General features: G+C 41.0%; 2 protein-coding genes across 2 annotated transcripts in view; one reads left to right on the top strand and one right to left on the bottom strand.

The window, feature by feature from the left end:
• The window catches only part of LOC117530861 (protocadherin-15-like), a 520,141-nt gene extending 514,516 nt beyond the window's left edge, over window positions 1-5,625 (top strand). The window contains 1 exon segment of the mRNA XM_034193803.1: window positions 4,355-5,625. Coding sequence (XP_034049694.1) covers window positions 4,355-5,119 — 765 coding nt within the window. The 3' untranslated portion in view covers window positions 5,120-5,625.
• A 10,124-nt stretch (window positions 5,626-15,749) lies between these two features.
• Window positions 15,750-23,906, bottom strand: part of plce1 (phospholipase C, epsilon 1) — a 255,535-nt gene continuing 247,378 nt past the window's right edge. The window contains 2 exon segments of the mRNA XM_034193802.1: window positions 15,750-18,432; window positions 21,260-22,372. The gene's annotated coding sequence lies outside the window, so the exon portion shown is untranslated.

Genomic DNA, 23,906 nt, shown 5'->3' with positions numbered 1-23,906 from the left:
GAGTGGAGCGACAGGAGGTCGTGGGAGTCAGAAGATGAGAACAGGTCTCATGAAGGATGGCGCAAGAGACATCAAAGCGAGGCCGCTGAGCAAAGCGATTTAGAAACAGGCAGCAAAGAGTCCGAATTTAGTCTGTCAGGCGCAACCAGCCCCGCTTCATCGTTTACAGGCCAACAGGACGAGCAGAGTGAGAGCTTGGACAATTCTGACGAGGAGAGCCGCTCGAAAACAGACTCTGATTCCGAAGCAGAAAAAAACGAGTCCAACGCTGGAACACCTGAGAGGGAGGGATCAGACAGTGGTTCACGATCTGAGGAGGAGGAAGAGGCACCAACAAGAGGTCGTGAAACATCAAACAGGAAAAACTCAAGGAGTGGGAGACATCATGTGCATAGTAGTAAAAGTAGACGCGGTGGCATCAAACCGAAGACCAGCAGGAGTTCGAGATACTCAGATTCTACTTTTTCTAGCTCTCGTCCCAGAACGTCTATACACTCTCGTTCATCTAGCTCTCATGGAACAGAAGAACAAGAGAGCAAGAAAGATGAGGACTCGGGGGAGGAGGTCAAAAGTGTCAGGTCACGATCACGAAAGTCATCGTCAAGTCGATCGGGAAACTCGGGTATTAACAACCCGACAGATGACTTGTTACCCATCATTGAGGACACGGAGGAAGAGCGGGACAGCAAAAACGGCTCAACAATGTCAGGGGATGACGATGAGGAGGATGAAGAAGTCACCTTAGAAAATGAAGCAGCTGATTGAAATGCAGCGGAGGCCTTAGCCCCAAGATTAAAATTCTTTGGCACCAAGTAAGACCTCTGTGAAAATGCCTGGATTGGGTGTGTAGTCGTTACCTGAGTGGAATTTATTACTGTAATCTCTCTGTTTTTCCTGTTTGCTGTGATTTACATTCAGATGAGGTTGAATGTCCTCTGTGTCCTCTCCTACCCCTTCACAGTATCTCGCTACGCTTCTAGACTGCTACGCTTTCATCTTTAATTTTAATTCCCTCTTGTCACACTTACACTCTGAGATGTTCTTCCTTGACCTCTTTGTTGCCGTTTTTTGGAATGCTTAGCATGCTCTTTCTTCCACCCGGATGATGACGACCAACAGTTTCTCCTCATATATTTTGATATATAGTTTTATTAAAGTCACAAAAGTCTTTTTAAGACCTTTTGAATTAAAATACGTATTTAGTTGGGTTTTAATTCACATTTCAATGTCATTTATATGTTTCACTTGTGGTTCACATGTCAGGTTGTTCACCTGCTACTTCCTGAAGGAACAGGAAGTAGCAGAACTCATTAGGCTCAATTAATTCATTGTTTGATTGTTCAATCTCATTTCCGGCCCCTAATAGTTCATTCTCTTCATTGCTCAGTCTGACTTTTTGGCTGTTGGAACAAGCACTTCATTCCTTTCTTCAATCATTGCAACTTCCATTTCCTTGAAGTAATTCATTGTGTTCATCCTTCAGTGCAACTTCCTGTTCTTTGGCTCAGTCCCTTCTGGTCAGCATGCATTGAAACTCCCTGTTCATCAGAGCACTTAATTTTGATCAGTATTCCTAGCAACTTCCCAATCCTTGGAGGAGTTCATTATTATCAACAGTCATTGCTACATCCTGTTCCTCAGAGCATTCTATCTTCTTTATTGTTCATTGCAACTTCCTGTGCCTTTATGTAGTCTGTTCTGTTCATCTATTGCAACTTGTTTTTCAATACCATTTGTTCTGTCCATCATCTATTGCAACTTCCAGCTCCTTGAAGTAGTTCATTCTGTTTATCCTTCAGTGCAACTTCGTGTTTTTTTTTTTTAGGGGCAGTCCCTTCTGGTCATCATGCATTAAAATTCCCTGTCACATCAGTTAATTTTGATCAATGTCCCTTCCAACTTCTGAATCGTTTGAGAAGTCCATTCCTGCCAGTGTCACTGGAACTTCCTATTTTTGGTCCATCTTGTTCCTCAGTGCAGTCTATTCTGTTGTCAACAATTTTTAATTTCCTGAAGCAGTTAATTCCAGTCATTCGTCATTGCAACTTCCACTTCATCGAAGCAGTTTATTCTGTTCATATTTCATTGAAACATCCTGAGCAGTTCATTCTTTTCATCGTTTATGCCAACGTGCTGCTGTTTAGAGTGAATCATTCTCTTCCATCTCCATAGATTTGTGTGATGATTCTGCAGATCAATAAATGAACAGGAAGTCAAGCGGTTTGTTTGTTGGAGTGCACCGTCCAAAACACGCCACGTGTAAATAAATGGAGCCACATACAGTAGTGTTCAGAATAATAGTAGTGCTATGTGACTAAAAAGATTAATCCAGGTTTTGAGTATATTTCTTATTGTTACATGGGAAACAAGGTACCAGTAGATTCAGTAGATTCTCACAAATCCAACAAGACCAAGCATTCATGATATGCACACTCTTAAGGCTATGAAATTAGGCTATTAGTAAAAAAAAAGTACAAAAGGGGGTGTTCACAATAAACAGTAGCATCTGCTGTTGACACTACAAACTCAAAACTATTATGTTCAAACTGCTTTTTTAGCAATCATGTGAATCACTAAACTAGTATTTAGTTGTATAACCAGTTTTTCATGATTTGTTCACATCTGCGAGGCATTAATTTTGTTGGTTTGGAACCAAGATTTTGCTCGTTTACTAGTGTGCTTGGGGTCATTGTCTTGTTGAAACACCCATTTCAAGGGCATGTCCTCTTCAGCATAAGGCAACATGACCTCTTCAAGTATTTTGACATATCCAAACTGATCCATGATACCTGGTATGCGATATATAGGCCCAGCACCATAGTAGGAGAAACATGCCCATATCATGATGCTTGCACCACCATGCTTCACTGTGAACTGTGGCTTGAATTCAGTTTAGGGGTCGTCTCACAAACTGTCTGCGGCCTTTGGACCTAAAAAGAACAATTTTACTCTCATCAGTCCACAAAATATTCCTCCATTTCTCTTTAGGCCAGTTGATGTGTTCTTTGGCAAATTGTAACCTCTTCTGCACGTCTTTTATTTAACAGAGGGACTTTGCGGGGGATTCGTACAAATAAATTAGCTTCACACAGTTGCCTTCTAACTGTCACAGCACTTACAGGTAACTTCAGACTGTCTTTGTCCTGGAGCTGATCAATGGGTGAGCCTTTGCCATTCTGGTTATTCTTCTATCCATTTTGATGGTTGTTTTCCGTTTTCTTCCACACGTCTCTGGTTTTTTGTCCATCTTAAAGCATTGGAGATCATTGTAGATGAACAGCCTATAATCTTTTGCACCTGCGTATAGGTTTTCCCCTCTCCAATCAACTTTTTAATGAAACTACGCTGTTCTGAACAATGTCTAGATCGTCCCATTTTCCTCAAGCTTTCAAAGAGAAAAGCATGTTCAACAGGTGCTGGCTTCATCCTTAAATAGAGGACACCTGATTCACACCTTTTGTTCCACAAAACTGACGAACTCACTGACAATGCCACACTACTATTATTGTGAACACCCCTTTTTCTACTTTTTTTTTTTTTTTACTAATAGCCCAATTTCATAGCTTTAAGAGTGTGCATATCATGAATGCCTGGTCTTGTTGGATTTGTGAGAATCTACTGAATCTACTGGTACCTTGTTTCCCATGTAACAATAAGAAATATACTCAAAACCTGGATTAATCTTTTTAGTCACATAGCACTACTATTATTCTGAACACTACTGTAAGTGAATCTTTGACAGAAAAGACTTCTTACTCAAGTAATTAGTTTGAGACGTTCAGTGTTGGATGATACCTCACTACCGCGCGCATGCAGCAGTTTTTACTCCACAGATGAGTCACATGGTTACCGTAGTTATTAGTCATTTCTAAAATTCATAACGGCATCACGTTTAAAATTCTGTCGTGTTCATGGTGCAATGTGGAGTAAAAGCTGTGGTGCTGTTTTGGTTTTTGCTGTGATGTGTTTGCAGTGAGTAAACCATACAGGTTTGACTTCCTTGTATTTTCAAGAATATATATTCAGTCTCAGGTTTATTTATGTTACCCAAACTGAATGTGTTAGTAGTCACTCTGCATCTAGGAACTTCTCAAAGGTTTAGGGGAACTTAAAAGGACACAAGAATATAATGCACATTCACACCAGCACCCCAAACCTGAGACTTTTAGTCCAATGTGCTTTTGATTTCAAACAATATTTGTTCTTGTTTCCAGATATCATAAAACTTAATAACAGTTGTGTCCTTGGGGACTGTAGTCGCTATGTCCATCCAATATCCAGTATTTCTTGGTTAGCAGGGTAAATTTCTAAGTGAAGTCCTCACCGCCAGTAAATATTGTCATTCTTTCTACAGCATGGCAGCAGAAAACGTCGGATCAAGTTGGTGTTCGACCGGGAGTATGACACCAGCACCACTGGTGAGGACAACGTGGTAGAAACCCAACGCAGCCACGTATCTTCCACCACAAACAGCCATGCTAATGTTAACGGCGGCATCTATGTGGCCCAGAATGGCTCCATCATTCGTACCCGACGTTCAGTTGCCGCCACGGGACCCTCACAGGCGGCCAACACCACCAATAACTCAAAACTGAGTTCCCCGGTCTTCAGCTCACGGCTGGTTAAGCACTTTAAGAAATTGGACAAAATGGCTGCTACATTGGAGGAGAGAACACCGCTCAACATCCCCAAAACGCCGGCAGACGATGGACGCCACACCCTGCACAGCTTCCACACCACCGGGAGAGATGCTTCTACAATGGCGCTGACTTCTTTCTCGAACAGTGACAGTAAAACGTTGCGTACATTTAGCGCACGAAATTCCAACATTTCTTTAGTGTCGGCGAGCACCAACAACACCTGTCCTGAAAGTGTAGCAACCAAACCAAACCTGGTGAGGGCGACAGTGGGCGGGACAACGCCACGTCAAAGCACGAAGGAGAGCATTGAGGAGAACGAAGAGGAGAGAGAGTCCACGGTAGATGGCCCTAACAGGGAGGAGGACAGACTTGATACGAGGGAGTCCGCGGAGTGTCTGAGTGACAGGACGCAGACGGACGAGGAGGAACTCTGGATGGGTCCGTGGAACAGCCTTCACATTCCCATGACCAAACTCTGACCGACTCCACGAACCCTTTTGCACAGATCAGTTACACGCCATTTTGTACATGTCATTGGGCTTCTCTAATCCAATTAAAAGATGTCTAATTTAACAGACACTGCAACCACATGGCAAGATGGACTGAGGACGAAGATTTATTTAAAAAAAAGTTAATTGTTATATTGCAGGTGACTCATTTGGTTAATGGCTCAACATGTCATTCACAGAATTCCCAAATGTGACTGACCTCAAACATGTGACACTTTAGACAACCCAGAATGTAAAAGAACAAACATGTAATATTTCTACTTTGATATAATGAAAAGGAACTTGAGAACGATGTTTTTAAGATCCCTTAAAAAAAATCTGTTGTCTTTGTACGAAGTTGTTCTCGTTTCATTCAACAAGTTCAATTTGCCTGACTCAATGATGCATCAAGTCTTGTATTTCCCAAACTGGCCTTTTTAGCCTGGTCAACTTGCTTAGCCATCTTGATCCAAATAAAGGACCATCTCACACACCGAGAGAGAGTCTGTTGGTGTTTGTAACCACAGTGACAGGAGTATGTATCCGGTGATGTTTGAAAGCATCCTTCTGCAGGTGCATGAGGCCTTTGGAATTCATATTCAGGCATTGATAAAAGCAACACCAGCCTTCGTGGTCATCAGGACCCTGCGATTAGCAGTGAGACTTCACAATTTGATTGGCCTGTGTGGCTTATTTTTTAATGTTATGATCATTGTGCACATTAAAAGATGGCCCAAAATAGGGTAGGTTTAGTGGTTCCGGTCTATTAATCCTGTACTTTCCGTGCTAATCGCAGGGAACATCAAGCATTTAAATCCCAACTAACACATTTACTTTCTCATGGAGCTTTTCTTTGTCAAGTACAATATCTCAAGTGGGCAAGACCAGATTTCACATAAAATTTGGTCGGGAGGTCGGGCATGGATCAAGGAAGAGTTTAGTAAATATTGGTACTGATCCAGCTCAATAATTAGGTCTTGTCTTTGATCCTTGACCCTGTTCAAGGGGTGAGTCCTGCTTTTGATCTTTGATCCTATCAAAATCATGACTACGAGTGAAGCTCGCCTTTGAACTTTTATCCAGTCTTTGATTAAAATCCTGGGGTGAATCTGATTTTTGATCCTGTTTAATCAAATAATGACCAATGGGTAAATTTTGATTTTGATCTTTGACCAAAACAAACCAACAGAAGGACGGAAAATAAAATAACAATAAAATCATAAGCCTCTGTGAAGTTAAAACATTAACGGTGGAACTATCAACCTCTCTCTCCTGTTGATGGTGTTGGCGTGTCACCCAGAGTTCCAACCTACTAGACAGCTCAGATGCAAGATCTAAGTTTCAACATGCGTAGAGTTGTGCAACTTTTGAGATGTTTAACACAAAACCCTGAACATATTTACTAAAAAATAAGCAATTTTGGCCTATTTAGGAAATCAGCTTTAAGGCTTGTTCTGGCCTCCAGGCTGGCAGTTTATTAAGACACTTTCAGATGGAAGCTTTTCACAAGAAATGCACGTTCTTCTTTCTCATCAGTCCATCACAATAAAAGGTGAGCAAACTTTTTAAATCTTTAACCAATTCACGGCAGATTATTTTATTCGAGGTCTGAAAATGCGGGCTCATTAAGCTCCAGGTGTTAAACTCCCATTTAATTAAGTAAGTGCATAATTCTACTGTGCTGCACCGCTGCTAATATTTGAAACGGTGTGTCTCTTATTACCCAGAATTAGCTGACTGCAACAAATTGTAATAATTTAAACAGTTTGTAGAAGTAAGGGAGCATCTAAGCGGCTCTGATTGATTCAACTAAAGGAGTTGATTCCAGAGTCCACTGAAGTCTACAGCAGCAGACACGGCTCGAATCATTAATGTGACACGTGCACAAAATGTGTGAGAACTTTAGCGAGCAGCCGAAATGATGGCATCATCATCTTAAATTCCTATTTTGAGAATGAGACATAAATCTCATCTCTATTAATACGTGTATTTTTATTATAACCCTGGTAAAAGACAAATTCTACGAGTTCTGACAAATGTTCACTTGACACATGGAGAGTGGATGAAAAAAGCAGAGCTGAAAGTTTACTGGAAACCACCACATGAGGAGTGCACCGCTATTTAAACGACTATGTTATGTTTAACTACCAACAGGCCAACGTCATCCATGTATAAGCCTTTTCATTTATCTTTGATTTCTTTTTAATAGAATGCAGTGGGCCCCAGACCCGGGGTCTAAAGTTGCACCCGAGGCTCTATAGTTACCCTAACCATAGGTGGCACTGTATCCGAGGGCTCTCTTCAAGATGGTAATCGTTCCTTTAATTGCAGACAACTGCACCTCATGTGCACTTGCGTGACCGGGGATTGCCTCAAGGTATTTCTTCAGGTTCTTCTTCATCAGACCTATTTCCCCCACCACAACTGGCATGATATCGATGTCTTTCAATGACCATGTTGTTCGTAGGTAATTTTTCAGGTCTTGGTATTTTGTGATCTTTCCCCTTTCAGCTCGATTCAGGCCATAGTCATTGGGGACTGTCATATCCATGATTTTGGCTGTTTTCTCTTACTTGTTCCAGATGACAATATCAGGTTTTATTACACCTCCTTCAATATGTCTTCCTGCTCGGATCTCTTCATCGTAGAAGCCGTTATTTTTCTGTTGGATGAGACTGGTGCTGGCTCATGCTCCCAGATATTTTCCTTGACTTCCATATCCAGTTCCTTGCATACTTTCCAGCGGAGCTATTGACAGATCTTGTTGTGTCGGGATGTATAATGTGTGTTTGCCACGAGGATCTGGCATGCTGATGTTAGATGGTTTACACCCTCAACAGCATATGGCAGAATCAGCATTTGTCATTTTGTGAGATCCCTGCCATTTTTTTGAAGCCATTTGTTAGAAGTCCCTGATCTCCAAGTAGAATTCTTTTTCCATCAAAACCAAGTTCTCCATCTTTCAGTCATTGCCACTGCATTGATCCAACTTTGTCAATGTATTTCTTTTCAAGTTCTTCTTGGAATAGTTTTTCAATTTCAATTTATTTTCATTTATATAGCACCAAATCACAACAGTGTTGCCTCAAAGCGCTTCACACAGGTACGGTCTAACCTTACCAACCCCCAGAGCAACAGTGGTAAGGAAAAACTCCCTCTGAGGAAGAAACCTCAAGCAGACCAGACTCAAAGGGGTGACCCTCTGCTTAGGCCATGCTACAAACATAAATTACAGAACAATTCACAGACAAATATACAAGAAATGCTATTGGCGCACAGGACAGGAGGATCGCCAACACAAATATAACTCCCATCTCTGGATGGAGCTGCACCTTAAACAGAAAAAAACAGAATCAGGCATCAGAAAGACAAAAAAATACTGTATAATTTGCCAGAATTAAACAAGAAAAACAGAGAAGTACTAAGGTGATCACCGGCCACTAGCCCTAAACTTCACTAAAAGACCCAGAATTTAGGTAAAGTTGAGGCCGCAGCCCGCTCCAATTACTAATAAATGAATTAAAAGAGTAAAAAGCACAAAACAAAACTGTACCAGTATGCTAGCCATATGAAAGGGAAAATAAGTGCGTCTTAAGCCTTGACTTGAAAATCTCCACAGAATCTGACTGTTTTATTGACGCAGGGAGATCATTCCACAGAACAGGGGCATGATAAGAGAAAGCTCTGTGACCCGCAGACTTCTTATTCACCTTAGGGACACAAAGTAGTCCTGCACCCTGAGAACGTAAAGCCCGGGCCGGTATGTAAGGTTTAATTAGGACGGCTAGGTAGGGAGGTGCCAGTCCATGAATAATTTTATAGGTTAGTAGCAGAATCTTAAAATCTGATCTCACTGGGACAGGAAGCCAGTGAAGGGATGCCAAAATGGGTGTAATGTGGTTGAACTTTCTGCTTCGTGTCAAAAGTCTGGCTGCAGCATTTTTTTTTTTTCATTTTAACCCTATATATTGTTATTTATTAATGTGTCTGTGAAGCGTCTTTGAGTTTCTAGAAAAGCGCTATACAAATAAAATGTATTATTATTATTATTATTATGAACCAATTGGAGACCCCTAATGCTAGATTGCGGTAAACCAGAAAATAGAACATTGCAGTAGTCCAATCTAGAAGAGATAAATGCATGGATCAGGGTCTCAGCATCAGCCATAGACAGGAGGGGACGAATCTTCGCTATATTTTGCTGGTGGAACAAAGCAGTCCTAGTAATATTTCTAATGTGGAGGCCAAAGGACAATGATGGATCAAAAATTACCCCAAGGTTCCTCACTTTGTCAGTGTGATGTATGACACATGAGCCGAGGCTGAGCATTAACTGGTCAAATTGATGCCAATGTCTCACTGGACCAAGAACCATCATTTCAGTCTTATCAGAGTTTAAAAGTAAGAAGTTTCTAGACATCCAACTTCTCACTGCTGCAAGGCAATCTTCTAAGAATTTTATGTGAACGAGATTACCAGCAGTTATCGGCATGTATAACTGAGTATCATCAGCATAGCAGTGAAAGGTATTCCCAAAATGCCGCAATATGTGCCCAAGAGGTGCTATATAAAGGGAGAAAAGCAGGGGGCCTAAGACAGACCCCTGTGGAACCTCAAATTTCATGTCACTAAGGTTAGAGGTAGTGTTAATGTACAAAACACAGTGAGAACGACTGGTCAAGTATGACGTCAGCCATGCAAGGGCACTCCCAGTAATCACAAAATGATTTTCCAGCCTATCAAGTAGAATATGATGATCCACTGTATCAAATGCAGCACTGAGATCTAACAGCAACAGAACCGTAGTGGTGTCCGAATCCACTGTAAGCAGAAGATCATTCACCACTTTAGTGAGAGCCGTCTCTGTGGAATGATATTTTCTAAAAGCAGACTACAGTGGCTCAAAGAGATTATTCTCAGTAAGATAGTCTACAAGCTGCCATGACAGCACTTTTTCCAGAATTTTACAGAAAAATGATAGATTTGATATCGGCCGATAGTTTGTCAATACACTAGGGTCAAGATTAGGTTTCTTAAGTAATGGTTTAATCACTGCAGATTTGAAACATTTAGGAACAGATCCAGAAGTAAAAGAAAGATTAATCATTTCCAGCACAGTCGGCCTAAGAGTGGGCCACAGGTCCTTTAACAGTTTTGTTGGTACAGGATCAAATAAACAGGTTGTGCTTTTTGTTGACATTACAAGTTTTGTCAGCATGCCTAGTGAGATATTATCAAATTCTGTAAATCTAGGTAATACCTCAGTAGTGGCGCCCACCTCAATAGCAGGGTGTAGTGGCTGGGTTAAGGCATGTTTAATATATGTTTAACCTGATGTCTTCTATTTTCTTCCCAAAGTAATCCAGGAAATCTTGTGCTGTAAAAGGAGAGCGAACTACAGGTGGTTGTCCATGCATAAGTGTTGCCAAAACTTTGAATTATGCTTGTTTTTGTTGATCAAATCAGAGTAGTAGGTCCGCTTTGTAGCCAATAATGCATGCTTACAGTCTAAGATAGCATCACGCCAAGCAAGGTGAAACACTTCTAATTTTGAACGACGCCATTTCTGTTCTAGACCTCTTGCTTTATGCTTGAGGTCACGCAGATAATCATTGAACCAAGGTGACTGTGATTTGGGGGAGCATGGTTTTAACACAGGTGGTGCAATCATGTCGAGTGTAGTTTTGAGCACTGAGTTTAAACTATCCATAGTCCGGCCATTTTGTGCTGTTTCCATCTGTCCACTCGATGTTTTCATTCTCTTTTGCTGTATTGTTCTCTGGTCTCTCTTGCGAGTTTTGTTGCAGGTGTCAGATTGTTGCTTTCTCTCTTTTGCCAGTTTGATGACTGAGGTCTGTTCAGATAAGGTCTTCTCATGATGTTGTGTGACCATTTTCACAGTCTGGAAATGTGCATGCGCGACCAGGTTGGTTCAAAGGTCGAGAGGTGCAAAAACATAAACAGACGCTCAGTCGGTCAGTGACAACTGTCTCAATCCATAATAAACAATTTTACAGATGCTTATAAGGAGTGAAAATGCAACTGTTTTACCAAGCCATTACAATATAAATATTAAAAATAATTACCTTTGAGATTATCCCAAACGCTTTTTCCACCCCAAGAAGCCCACAAGACAAGCTGCTGGAGAAAATTCCCCTGTGCTTCCAGAGCGTTTAGAGACGGTTTTATCAGCCAATCTCTGACAGCAAATGATTAATCCGCTACAAAATAATTACTTTATATAACGTAGCATTCAGGGGCACAGTGCAGCATAGGTCACGTCGGCCCGGCGAATTGTGCGGCAGTGCCATATCGAGTCATGCCACTCTTATCGGGTTGGGAAATGATTTTCCGTCGTCATCTTTTAAAAGGGCAGCGTAATCTGTGGCCTTGCTCTGTTGTGATACAAATCAGTGCTTTTTATTCCACCTGTGTTCATTATTCACTGATCCAAATCACAGACACATGTGCCTATAAGCCTAATAAATGACACAGAACATGCAGGGAAATGGACCAGGCTGTTACTTCATGATTATTTACTAGGGACACCATTCAGCTGCCATTCAACAACCAGATGATTCATTTTATTTTATTCTTCATGAATAATTTATTTCACAAACTCGGAAATACAAACGTAGAGCACAAGATTTATAGTGATCAGCTGATTTTATGTTTACGAATAGACACTGCCTGTGTTGAGTCGGGCAAAACCTGAATTTTCAGTTCGTGTGCAGCATAATTCATCAGTTTTCCTTACTTGGACCCCAAAGCACATTTTCACAAAAAAACCTTCAAGGAATGAACACTGTAATGGGAAAAATCAAAGTCTCTGTCATTCTCGCTGCCCACACCGTCAATCCTGATGCCTCGAGACGGCAGTTTACACCTCTTGCTCTTTGCCTTCGTGCGTCAGACCCGGAAGCAAGCGAGACTGTGAAAAGGCTTATTAGTGTTTTTTTAATATAGCCTAGGTTATGGGTTGCCGTGGACTTTACACAGAGCACCCTCTGGTGGCCATTTCTGGCTGATAAAAACATCGCCAAGCTCAATACAAATACATGTAATTTGGTCACTTACTCGTCAATAAAGTAAATTTAACGTATAATGGTTCATTTCAGGTCAGCTTGGTGTATAAATCTCATCGTTTCAGGCAGTGAGAGCTGTCAGCTGGCTGTTAGAAGCAAGTTAGAGACAAAACAAAACCAGCTGATTTCGATAATCAATGCAGCCCAAGGTGGTTTTCATCAGGCGGAAAGTCGCGGAAGTACGAATTCTTGCCTTCAGATTGCCCGCTTCGCCAGAAGTGACATGGATCCATGGCAACCCATACCAAAGAAAACACCATCGCAGGGATGCTGCTAATGTTAGCATTAAACGAGGTTAGCATCATCCCTTTTTGGTGTTTTAAAACCTTTTGGGGTTTTTTTTTTATAGCATCAGTCATAGTAAACCTTTATGTCCATTTATTTATAGATGCAAAATACAGCTAACTAGACATATTTCTTCCAGTAATAGGGTTCACTTGTCCAAAGGTTCAGTCGTCTGTGTGTGTGTATTTACTCCAAATTAAGACAAACATCGCAATTCATAATTACCCATGAAGGTTGGATAATTGCCATTTGAATTAAATGCCAAAGTCTTAATTATGGAATATTGTGCATGACATTTGGCATCAAAATATATTAATTTATTATCCTGAACCTCTGGACAAGTGGAATGCTCCTCTGTTGTACCAGTTGCACACTGTCATGCTATTGGGCACCGCAGTCTTGTTTGAGGGGGGCAATAAAGGGGTAAAATATGACGGATATGACGTAGTTTCTCTACTTCCGGGGGAAAAAACATGACATTTTCTCTGTGTTTTGGGGCAAATTACATGCAAACAAAGTGAAAATGCAAAGAAAAAGTGACAATGCGGTGGAAAGTGGACACATGTTGCGGTTTGTTTATGACCCGGAGCACAAACGTGTGGAGGCGGTTTTGCAGGCGAGAGAACACAGCTACTCTGGTTAGCTGTATAGGCTAACACTTACCAACACGGCCTCTCACATTCGCCTTGTCTTCACTTCTCCACTGGGAACTGAAAAAAACAGTACACCATTTTTCGATGTGAAGTTATGCTGTGTGTATATTGCACAATGGGACCGGCTGTACCCATAAATGGTCAAACCCTGCAATATCATGCAGGGTTCAAACGATACTACGGCGCCTTATTTTTGAGCATCCAGTAGACTTTTCTATCTCCTGGATGGTGGCCCTGTTGAGTTTCATTCACTCCTAATTTACAATAATTACATTATTCAAAAAAGGACGTCTGGCAAACTGCTACCATGAAAAGTTTGTAAAGAACTCAGCTTTGATTAACATTTTAATAAGACTAAAGTTGTAAAAGGTATGGATCCCAGCAAATTGATTTCAAAGACTGGGACGGGGTCCAAGCAAGGTAGGGTTGGTTTTTTTTTTTTGACTGCACAATATCGGCTTTATTAAACACGTCTCATTCCAATCTGTGGTCTATTTTGTCAGCGGAGCATCAACAGCGCTCATAGCCACCACTCTATTCAGTGCTTGCTAGCTCAGTGGTGGCGTCACAGAGCATTTTAGAAGTGTTTCAAAAGCATATCTACTCCGTTTCTTTTAAAATACTCACCGAAACCTTTAGCAGATGCCTCATCTGGTTGCAAGTCTACATGGTGTCATTGTGTAGTCTACATTTTTTTCTTGAAAGCAGCAGTGCACCAGTTGTGGTCAACTTTCCCCTGCTAGCTTAAGGTTCTCCAGTGGCTTCGCTCCTATAGTCTTGGTACTTCCATTCTTGTCTTCTACTGCCTTCTTCTTCTGTACACTTACTTGGCAGATGGCACATCTCCACCAGCTGGACAGGAGTGTGTATTACTGCCTTCTCTTCGTCCTGCCACACATTCCGAGCAGTGGAAGTAAAACACCATAATCAAGGCATCCTCCTTTCAGTGATGCAAATACTACTACAAAGTTACACTAAATGGAATTGATCATATGAAAAGTATTTTTTAATGTTCGGCAGCTTAGTTTGCAGCAGAGGTGGGACGAAGTCACTGTCAAGTCATGAATCGGCAAGTCCCAAGTGTCAACTCAAGTCTCAAGTCAGCTTGCAACAATTGGTGGTCATTATGACTTGTGACTTGCCGATTCATGACTTGAGAGTTACTTGCTGGTGACTTCGTCCCACCTCTGGTTTGCAGGTTGTTTTTCCCCCTTAATGCACTGCAGAGCTGTTCATTTGTCAATGATATACACTGGATTGACTTCAAAGTGCTTGCAGCATGTCATCAGCAAGTGTACAGTCTAGGGGCGGCACGGTGGATTAGCGGTTAGCAATGGTGCCTCACAGCAAGGAGGTCATGTGATCGCTTCCCGCCCTTTCTGTGTGGAGTTTGTATGTACTCCCCATGTCTGCATGGGTTTCCTGCGGGCACGCTGGTTTCCTCCCACAATCATAAACATGCTTATTTAGGGTCTGCTCCTTTCTCTGCCTCTGAACAAGGCAGCATCTCTACATCTGGAGTTGGTCCCCGGGTGCCAGACTGTGGCTGCCCGCTGCTCCTAGTGGTTGGATTTTGTCTAACTGTAATTAGGATGGTTAAATGTGTTTTGTTGTATGCATGTATATGTGCATTGACAAAACAGGCTCTATTCTGTTCTACACTCGATCAGGACTTGGCTTCTGCAAATACTCAATATCAAATGACTAAAAAAAAAATACCTTGATCTCTAGTAAAAAGTAGGGGCCCACAAAGTTGTTATTTCGGATGAGTATTCAAGTAACTTCGTTGACAGAGGTAAAAATCCAATCCAAGTCTTATATTGCAAATCTGCATCAGGGTGTGGGCTATAGACTGACATCCTCTTCGGGGTGTACCCCGCCTCACGCCCTATGACAGCTGGGAAGCCCCCCCCCCCCCCCCCCCCCCCGTGACCCTGAATTGGAGTAAGTGGGTATAGATGATAGATGGATTGTATGTATGTATCGGATTGATATTAGCAGATATTGAAGGTTCCAGTATCATATCGGACATGAAAAAGTGGTATTGTGTCGCCCCTATTAAAAAGTACTCATCATTTAATGTGTCCTGCCACTAAGTCAAATGCGTCATGTCTAATACTATCCAGTACCGATAACTGTGTGCTCCAAATCCAGTACTAACCAGAAAACCATCTCTGGCTGATTGTACTTACCAGCCTGAACGGTCGCCCCTAAAAATCGGTCTGCCTTTTGCATCTGCACATGCGTCATTTTGGAGAACAGCAGCACATCTGAGACGGAGTCTCTTCACCCAAAGCAATCAAATGGATTAATGTGGTTATTAACCATCAGATGAGATAGATGATGACTGGAGGCAGTTTGAAGCAGAAACAAGGTGTTAATCCGTGTACAGCGTCATCAGGGGGACCGATTTTAGGGGGACTGTTTGGTCGGCGACACCAGTACTCTGAAGTGCTAAAATGAAACATAACCCGAAGGTACCAAACACACACATCACAGCAGATACAATATTAACACACCAAAACAAAAAACTTGACAAGTGATTTTATACTTTCTCAGTGTTTACATTTGTAGTAAAACAAAAAGTAAAAGCTTTTAAACAATGCCACTGCAAAACGACAGACATATACGTATACTGCACTCAACATTTTACACAGAAATATTTGTTTACATACAGACACAAATAAGTCCAAGTAAAGTTAGACAGTGAAGAGTTTAACGTCCTCACATACCGAAATAAATAAAGAAAAATCTTTTTCAACAGTACAATAACTACAGGAAAATATACAGACACAACAGACGCTTGCCAACCAGGGCTTCACATTTGAATAAATAACATCCATAAACACACACGTGTGTATCAGGTTCTGCACAAACGTTACATTCAGAAATGAGGTTTGAAAGCATGAAATGCCTGAATGATGGTGAAGATGAGTTGAATCCCTCCAGTGTGGATTTTGCACCATCCTCTCAGCTGATTACCACTTTTATCCAGCATGATTTTTACAGAATATTATCGTTTTTACTTTACATAAATGGCTCCACGGTTCAATTGAGGGGGAAAAAAAAAGGATGGCGGCATTTTCACACCATCACCCTCGTTTTTGGCGACACACGGTGACGGTTTCACAAATAATCACTTGTAATTATGTTAATTGTTACTAATGACAAAAGTATATTTGTGCTGGAATGATTTCAGTTGTGATTAATTCTAATGGCGACTCGAGGCCAGAAGTTAATGATTAATGAATTAATTCTAAGTGAAGACGAAGAGCAGAGCGCACGTTGAAAGGCGTGCAGGGGAAGTGAAGTGACAGCAAACACAATTAGTAAGAACCAGGGATGAATTTAAAAGACCAAAAGACAAGAAGGTGAAATCAGTATGAGGAACACGGTCACAAAAAAATTACAATTAAGTCTGAAATTAAAACTGTTCATAATTACAGAAAGTGGTCTTTTAGCATCATTTTTCAATTACAGGCTGCACACTTTAGGTTAAAATGTGTTAATTTAAAGGATAATGTCGACCATTTTTCATGTTTAACTCTGCAAAGACAGTAAAATACAGGAAAGTGTTCTCAAAAACATACAACCACAACAGTGGATAAAACAAAAACAAACAAAAAAAAATCCTATGACTATTACTTCTTCCCAGTCCAGCCTTGGTTTCTTTTCATTCCAGGAAAACTAAAGATAGTTGAAATTTTAACTAATCCATAACACAAAGCAAATCTCTTTTTTGCTGTTTTGTTTTTACACCCAAGCGTGGAGGGTTTTGTTTTGAGTCCCATGTGTCTCTCAACAAAATAGAATAAATGGAATGACTGCATCATCTTCAAGGTCAAAGTGATTTGATTTTCATAAAAAAACGTGTTAAAGGAGACAGGCCAAGGTTGAAATCTGGGCTGAACTAGGGGTGTAACGATACACGATAGGATACTTATCGCAATATATTATTACATTTCTGTTTATTCAAACTATGCAGAAATTTTATCAACATTTAACATTAAAGAAATAAATTATTCTGAGGCATAAACTACGAGTATAATCCACAACGTTGTCCTTTTCCAATGTACATATTCTAGAAATAATTTATGCTTCTTCCCAATACTAAAAAAAAGACAATTGATACGATTATCACGATATATCGTTCTGTTTCTATTCCACATATGTAGGTAATATTATAGTGGGCTATTCTGAGGAACTGCTTAAATATACACCAGTGGTTACTATTAAACACTAAAATGATGTCATATATCACCTTTATATTGGTCACATGACTCTAGTGGACCCTGAAAAGTCAAAGTTGATGTCAGAATTATTTAAATCAAACAGTCTGGCGCCAATATGAATTAAATACGGCAGAAGTGTTTGTGTTAGTCGAGGATGAAGCAGTTCAGATTTTACAGCACTGATTAAACATCAAAGCCACACAGATCTATGTATGACATCACTGAACCACAAACATGTAAGGTGTTGTGAGTTATTTTAAATCATTTTAGTATGTTTGGTAGCTGAAAATGTTTCCTGGTAGCACTGAAACTATGTTTCAAATCTATTTTAGCTGATTAATTCAAAAGCATTTTAAGAATTAATAAGATGAAATATTTCACTGAAAGCTTGTTTTCATGAATCAGCGTTAAAAAATGACCAGACAAGCAAATGATTTGAACTGAAATGCTGAAACACAAAGATTTTAAAAACAACAGAAATAAAGTTAAACATCAAAAAACATGGAAAAATCAGCAAAATGGAAATGAATAAAACTTCAGGAAAATGTGACAAAATAACTGAAATATGCAATAATTTAAAATAAAAAGACCTAAAGTGGTAACAGTCAATCTGTAAAAAATGTGTAGAAAATACTTGAGCAATAAGTGAAATGTAAAGCGGTTCATTCTGTTTTCACAACAATTTGGGGGGAAAATTTCAAGGGCAGGCTCAGAAAAACAAATCACATTACGACAACAAATAGTCACGCCCAAAAAATAAACTTGTGCTTTCTTTGAACAAAATTCACAACAGGGCTGAAAACGAAAGCAATAAATATGATGGACTAACGGAATAACTGCTGACCATCTGATTACATTTAAATGGAAAATATAAAAACACTGAACTTTACAAAAAAAAAAAAGAAGAAAATGTGCAAAATGCTGGAAGAAGACGACCACGGTGGGTTACAACCAAGGAACATTGATGTTGACTGACTAGCGAACATCCTGACTTTCAGGCGGGTGTTCTTCTCTTCTTCTACTCCTCAGATTGAGGGAATCTGTAATTCCTGACTCCTGTATGTACCCGGGTGCTTGCTGCACAGACTATAAGGGCCCTGTCCCACTGGGGAGAGGATTAATTGCGCATGAATTGAGTATACACAGTACGGTCGTTCGTTGTCGTCCGTAACAAAAACGGCCAAAAATTACAAATGTCGCAGTATGAATTACGGATATATTAATAATATATAGCAAATATATGATGAACAATCACGGTTATGTAACGCATGTAGTGAGGAAACTGATCCGACACATTGAGATTATCACGGCAGTATTACGGGTGTATTATGAATGCATCGCGCAAGTGTTGCACGTGCACGGCATCTGCATTGCGGTCATAAAAGAAGTGCACTCGGGCCGTCGGCATCACTATTCACACCAACAATACAGCCTCTGGAGCATTTGCTGGACTTGGACAAGTTGATCACAGAGTTAATGTTCATTTTGTCATGCGAGGGTTAACTGTTCATGAGTTTGGGGAACGGGAGGGGGGAAGCCGCTAGGGGAGTGAGACTATGTTTTTTCCTTTTTTCTTTTTTTTTTTTTTTTTTTGAGTGTCACAGAAAACAGACTTCAGCGTGAGTTATGGCTAAACAGCAACTCTTCCTTTTGTTGGTGTTAAATAAAAGTCCTGGATTGCAGCAGCTACGTCTTTGTGGATTTACACAGCCGGACCGGCATTGACTGGCAGGTATGCCGCTTTCTGCCACATATAGTACTTTGGATTTACGTGACGTGTTTGTTATGCATTCAGATTGTCCGCAAATCTGCTGCAAAGCAGATGTAATAAAACGCTTTCTTCATGGCCAATTTGTATGCATTCGCTATAACATATTTTAGTTTGTCATGTGGACATGATGGGCACAATATATATCTGTTTTACACACTGTCCCGGTCCGCTGCCAAGCTGCAAATCCCCGTCAGTTGCGGATATCAGCGGTTAATGGCAGATATACAGCGCACAGAGGGCCTCATGTATCAATGTTGCGCACTTGTGGCGTAAATTTACGGCATAAACTTGAAATACACCAAAGTCGCCGTGACACGTATCAAGCAGTGCGCACCTGCCCATTTCTGGCTTACGCCTGACGTGATCTTGATAAATGCGGCAAGTGGAAACGATCGTAATTATAATAAACACACCCATAAATATTCAGACTCCGCTTCAGACACACCCTCATTTTACGACACTGAAGCCGGAAAGACGGCAATGAAAAAGAACTCCACCAATCACGACGCGTGCCAATAGAGTGTCAAAAGCGCCGTCGTATCAATTGTTTTGTAGTATATAATCAATAAAGTGTTACAGTGGTCCCCCATTAATCGCTGGAGTTAGGTTCTAAAAAATAGCCCGTAATACGCGAAACCGCGACGTAGTCAGCGTTATTTTTTACAATTATTATAGACGTTTCAAAGCTGTAAAACCCCTCACTACACAGTTTATACACTTTCTCAATCAGGCATGAACATTTTCTCACTTTTCTCTCGTGTGTAAACACTCTCAAAGTTCAAACCTTAGTAGGAAAATAATACCAAACTGTTTTCAGGCCCAAACATTAGTTTGAGAAATAAAAATAGAACGTTTTCCTATAAATAATTATGATGGCATTTAGAACTAACAAATTAATTTTAACGACCAACGAACGAGGTTGGACACATAAGAAATTATTAATAGTGACTGACCGGTATGTCACAGATTGCGCCTCTGCGTCCTGACGCCGCGCCTTTTTCCACTCACATCTCGCTGCAGCAGGTGTTTGTTTCCGTGTGACAAACACAGTTATGAGTAGTTGTTGGCGCTCTTTTCTCTTCTGGGCAACAAGATTCTTATAAACAGATACGCAGAACACAGAACACTGTAAAAAAAAAGGCATGCAAAATTGGACTAAATACTCCGCGAGACTCCGAGGCCATGACAGGTGAACGGCGTTATAGCGAGGGACCACTGTATTCTCTTTTCACATGTCAATAATTCTTGACGTGTGGATATTTGTTCGCTCAATTAATAAGACACGCCTAATCTGTCAGATTTCTTTATTTTTTAAATGTATTTCTGTATTTATTTTATTGTGACAACCGAATGGAGACGACAAAACCTGATTGCAGCACGGGCGAATTAAGGGAATGAGGAAACTACAGTTGTTATTATCAATTTCATAGTCTAAAACGATCACACCACATGAAGTTAAGCTCAGCGCTGCTCTGGCTCCAGGCTCGAAGTCTGGAGAAAAAGGCGAGCAGCGCTTTCCTTCCTGTCAGCGCTGTGACCACAAAAGCGGGATTTGTATTGATTATTATGTAGTATAATCAGGAAAAGTGTTATTTATGTAACATATGCATTGATTTGTATAATGGCACTGTTTATCATGCTGATCATCTTCATTTTATGTGGATTCCAGCGCTGGTTCATTTTGGTGTATAATTTACGCCACCTCTCGACCTGGCGTATATTTTCAGTGCAGCGTACGCCAATGACCACATTGATAAATGCCAAGTAGCGCAGCCGTTTTGGCGTACACCCCATATACGCTCAAATATCGCCGTACGCAACGTTGATACATGAGGCCCAGAGTGAGTTTGTATTGTGTATGAATTGAGTATATATAGAGTATGTAAGGAGGATGTCATCCGCATTCAGATTTTTGAACAGCTCAAAAATCCTGGCTGCGGACATGCGTGCCTCTGCGGATGATCACGGGTGTGTTCAGATGACGGCCGACTCATACAGGCATGTTACACGGATATTGCAGATGTTTGGCGAATATGGGCCAATTTTGTGCGCAATCCATATGCAAATCCTCCTAAACGCCAGTGGGACAGGGCCCTAAGACAAACACAGATCACCCTCACAGATGCGAAAAAGAAACTGTTGAAGATTTAATTCTGACTTCAAACACTTTAAGGCATCACCAAGGGTTCAATTCACCAATAAATGTTAGAGAATGATGGTCCAGAGTTGGCAGATTGTGCCTGTGCTGCTCATGTGTGATCACTTTTGCTGCCGCAGAGAATCTGCTGCTCACGCTGACCAAAATGTGCCTTTACAGTACTGTGAAACTGGACCACAAAGAAAAGAAGTCAACAAGCCAGCTTGTCAGCCTCCATGATGCTGCTCGGCCTCGTGCGCGCTCCTACATCTCTCCTTGCTCACCACCATTTATTGCCAAGCAGAAAGCCTGCCTCCATTGGCCATGTCCTTACTTTGTAGTCACTTATAAAAGTATTTATTCATTTAAGTACTGTCACCGTAGGCACAGGCAACAGATGAATAGTTTTGAAACATAGAAGGTGTAATCGACTCTCCAGAGAAGGTGCTTCACCAACTCAACCATTGCCCAGCTAATTCTACTTTGACCTTTGCAGCGATCTATTTAAAGAAAAAGAGTAAAGCTAACATTTTTATCATTCTGTGATTTAGGGGTGTTCAACTCTTTTTCAAGAAACACACAGCCTTTTTGTGTCTTTGATCACAGCTGATTTTAGTGTTTTTGACACTTCAGTGGTGATTCAAGAAAACCAAACGGCATAAGTACCTGTACACATGTCCATACCTTGAATATGGAATCTTCTCTGATGAATATGTCCGATCACACAACCTGACTGAACGAAATGCCCAAACAAAGGGGTGGAGCATCTGACACAGGAACTGAACTTTGCTGCAACTTGACAACATCTGGAGTTGGAGGAACATATCCGAGCTCACAACCACAGTAGACCTCAAATCCCCCCAAAAAATTCACCTTTGAGATGTGACCCCTCTCAGTTCAGAGGTTCTTAATGTCTGGATATCACTTGTGGATCTTCCAGTTTCTGAGAAGGTGAAGTTTCCATGACAGGGGTTGAGAGAGACATTGGGAAGGTGGTCATGTTGATGTCCAGAGGAAGAGGCCGGCAGGAGCCTTCCTGCCCCCACCCACACCTTCAGACCTGCAGCCGCAGACAGATACCCTGTAGAGCAGGAGATACATCTGATGCACTGAAAACATCGTACAAGAAGTCATTTACTGCCATAAATACACAATATTTTACAGGATCAATGTGAAGCGCGACATGTTCCTCGCTTGTACGTAAAGTTGTATGGTGTCATAGTCAAAGTGATAATGAAGTCTGGAAGTTATTTTTATAGTGAAAGACTGGTGTTCCAAAAATGGTACACCAGTCTTTGTATAGACTTTTTGTATAAAAATTGCCACTTTAGAATTGATATGTGATGCATTGGGCTCCATTTTCAAAACTATACTTCCTGTAGTCTGCCTCAGTACACCAATAAGAAATGTTTTCAATCAGACAAGGTGATCATTAGTCATTGAGCAGAAAAGAAAATCAAGATGGTGTCTGTAGTCATACTAGATAACAGACAACAGCTGGAACCTTCCTCCAGCTGCCTCAATACGCCACCAAGAAACGGTTTCAATCAGATGAGGTGGTCTTTCGCTATTGTGTGGGAACAAATGTTTACAGATGTTTGGATGGATGGATAGAGTGAAAACATAATGCCCCCTAACTTTGTTGGGGGCATGAGAATGGATTTGTCTGTGAAGGTTCTTAAGGTGCCCTGACCCTTGCACGTCTTTGATGCATGCACTTGCACGCACGTTGACATGACGATCCCACCCGCTGTGTTTCCAGCTGGACACCGTGATTTGTTCCACCAGCTGCCATGCGCTCTGCGCTGGATGCTGCGTATATAAAATAATTATTTTGTAGTGGATTAATCATTTTTTCTGCAAGTTGGCTGCTGAAAACAGCTCTAATCACTTCCTGAATCACAGAGGATCGCTCCAGCAGCAGGCATTCGCACGCATGCTGAATGAGCTGGAGAAAGCCTTTGGAGCCGTCTAAAAAGGTCATTATTTGTCATGTTTACATTGTCATGGCTTAGTAAAACACTTGCATGTTCTTTCCTTCTTGTGTGCAGCTGTAAAAGTATGTTTATGATAGATTTAACATCTCGTTATAATCCTTCAGACGAGCGGCGGCTCTGATGCGGTGCACTGACGCAACTGCTCGCTCTGTTCACTTCTTCTTTACTCCACTTGACGAGATGTACGGAGTGTTGGAGAGCAGATCGCGCCACGCTGCATGACATTTATGTGTGAAAGATTTTTTGAACATTTCAAAATTCTCTCTGCGCAATTGCACGCGCCGACGCCTCTCTCACATTCAGTCTGCACCCGTTAAAGATGAGTTTACTTTCCTGCACGACACAGGTCGTGCAAGTGCATGCATCAGTCGTGCAAGTGTCAGCGCACCTTTAGTCATCTACTTAGAAGTTATCAATAATGTGAGTCTAAAGCAACTGGAATTCTTGTTTACTCTTCAAGGTGTTTCATCATTCATTCAAGTAGCTTCTTCAGTCCAAAATTAACTGCTGTATTCGGCCAAATTATTTATACCCTTCAGGGTGAAAAAGTCTCTGCTGACAAACCAAACAGGATCAGTCAGAAAGGCAAGAACTGATGCAAATGTTTCCTTGGATAGT

The sequence above is a fragment of the Thalassophryne amazonica genome, chromosome 18 (assembly GCF_902500255.1).
Source record: "Thalassophryne amazonica chromosome 18, fThaAma1.1, whole genome shotgun sequence".
In the NCBI taxonomy this organism is placed as follows: Eukaryota; Metazoa; Chordata; class Actinopteri; order Batrachoidiformes; family Batrachoididae; genus Thalassophryne; species Thalassophryne amazonica.
Note: the sequence above shows the minus strand (reverse complement) of the source record. Positions and strands in the feature narration are given on the sequence as shown.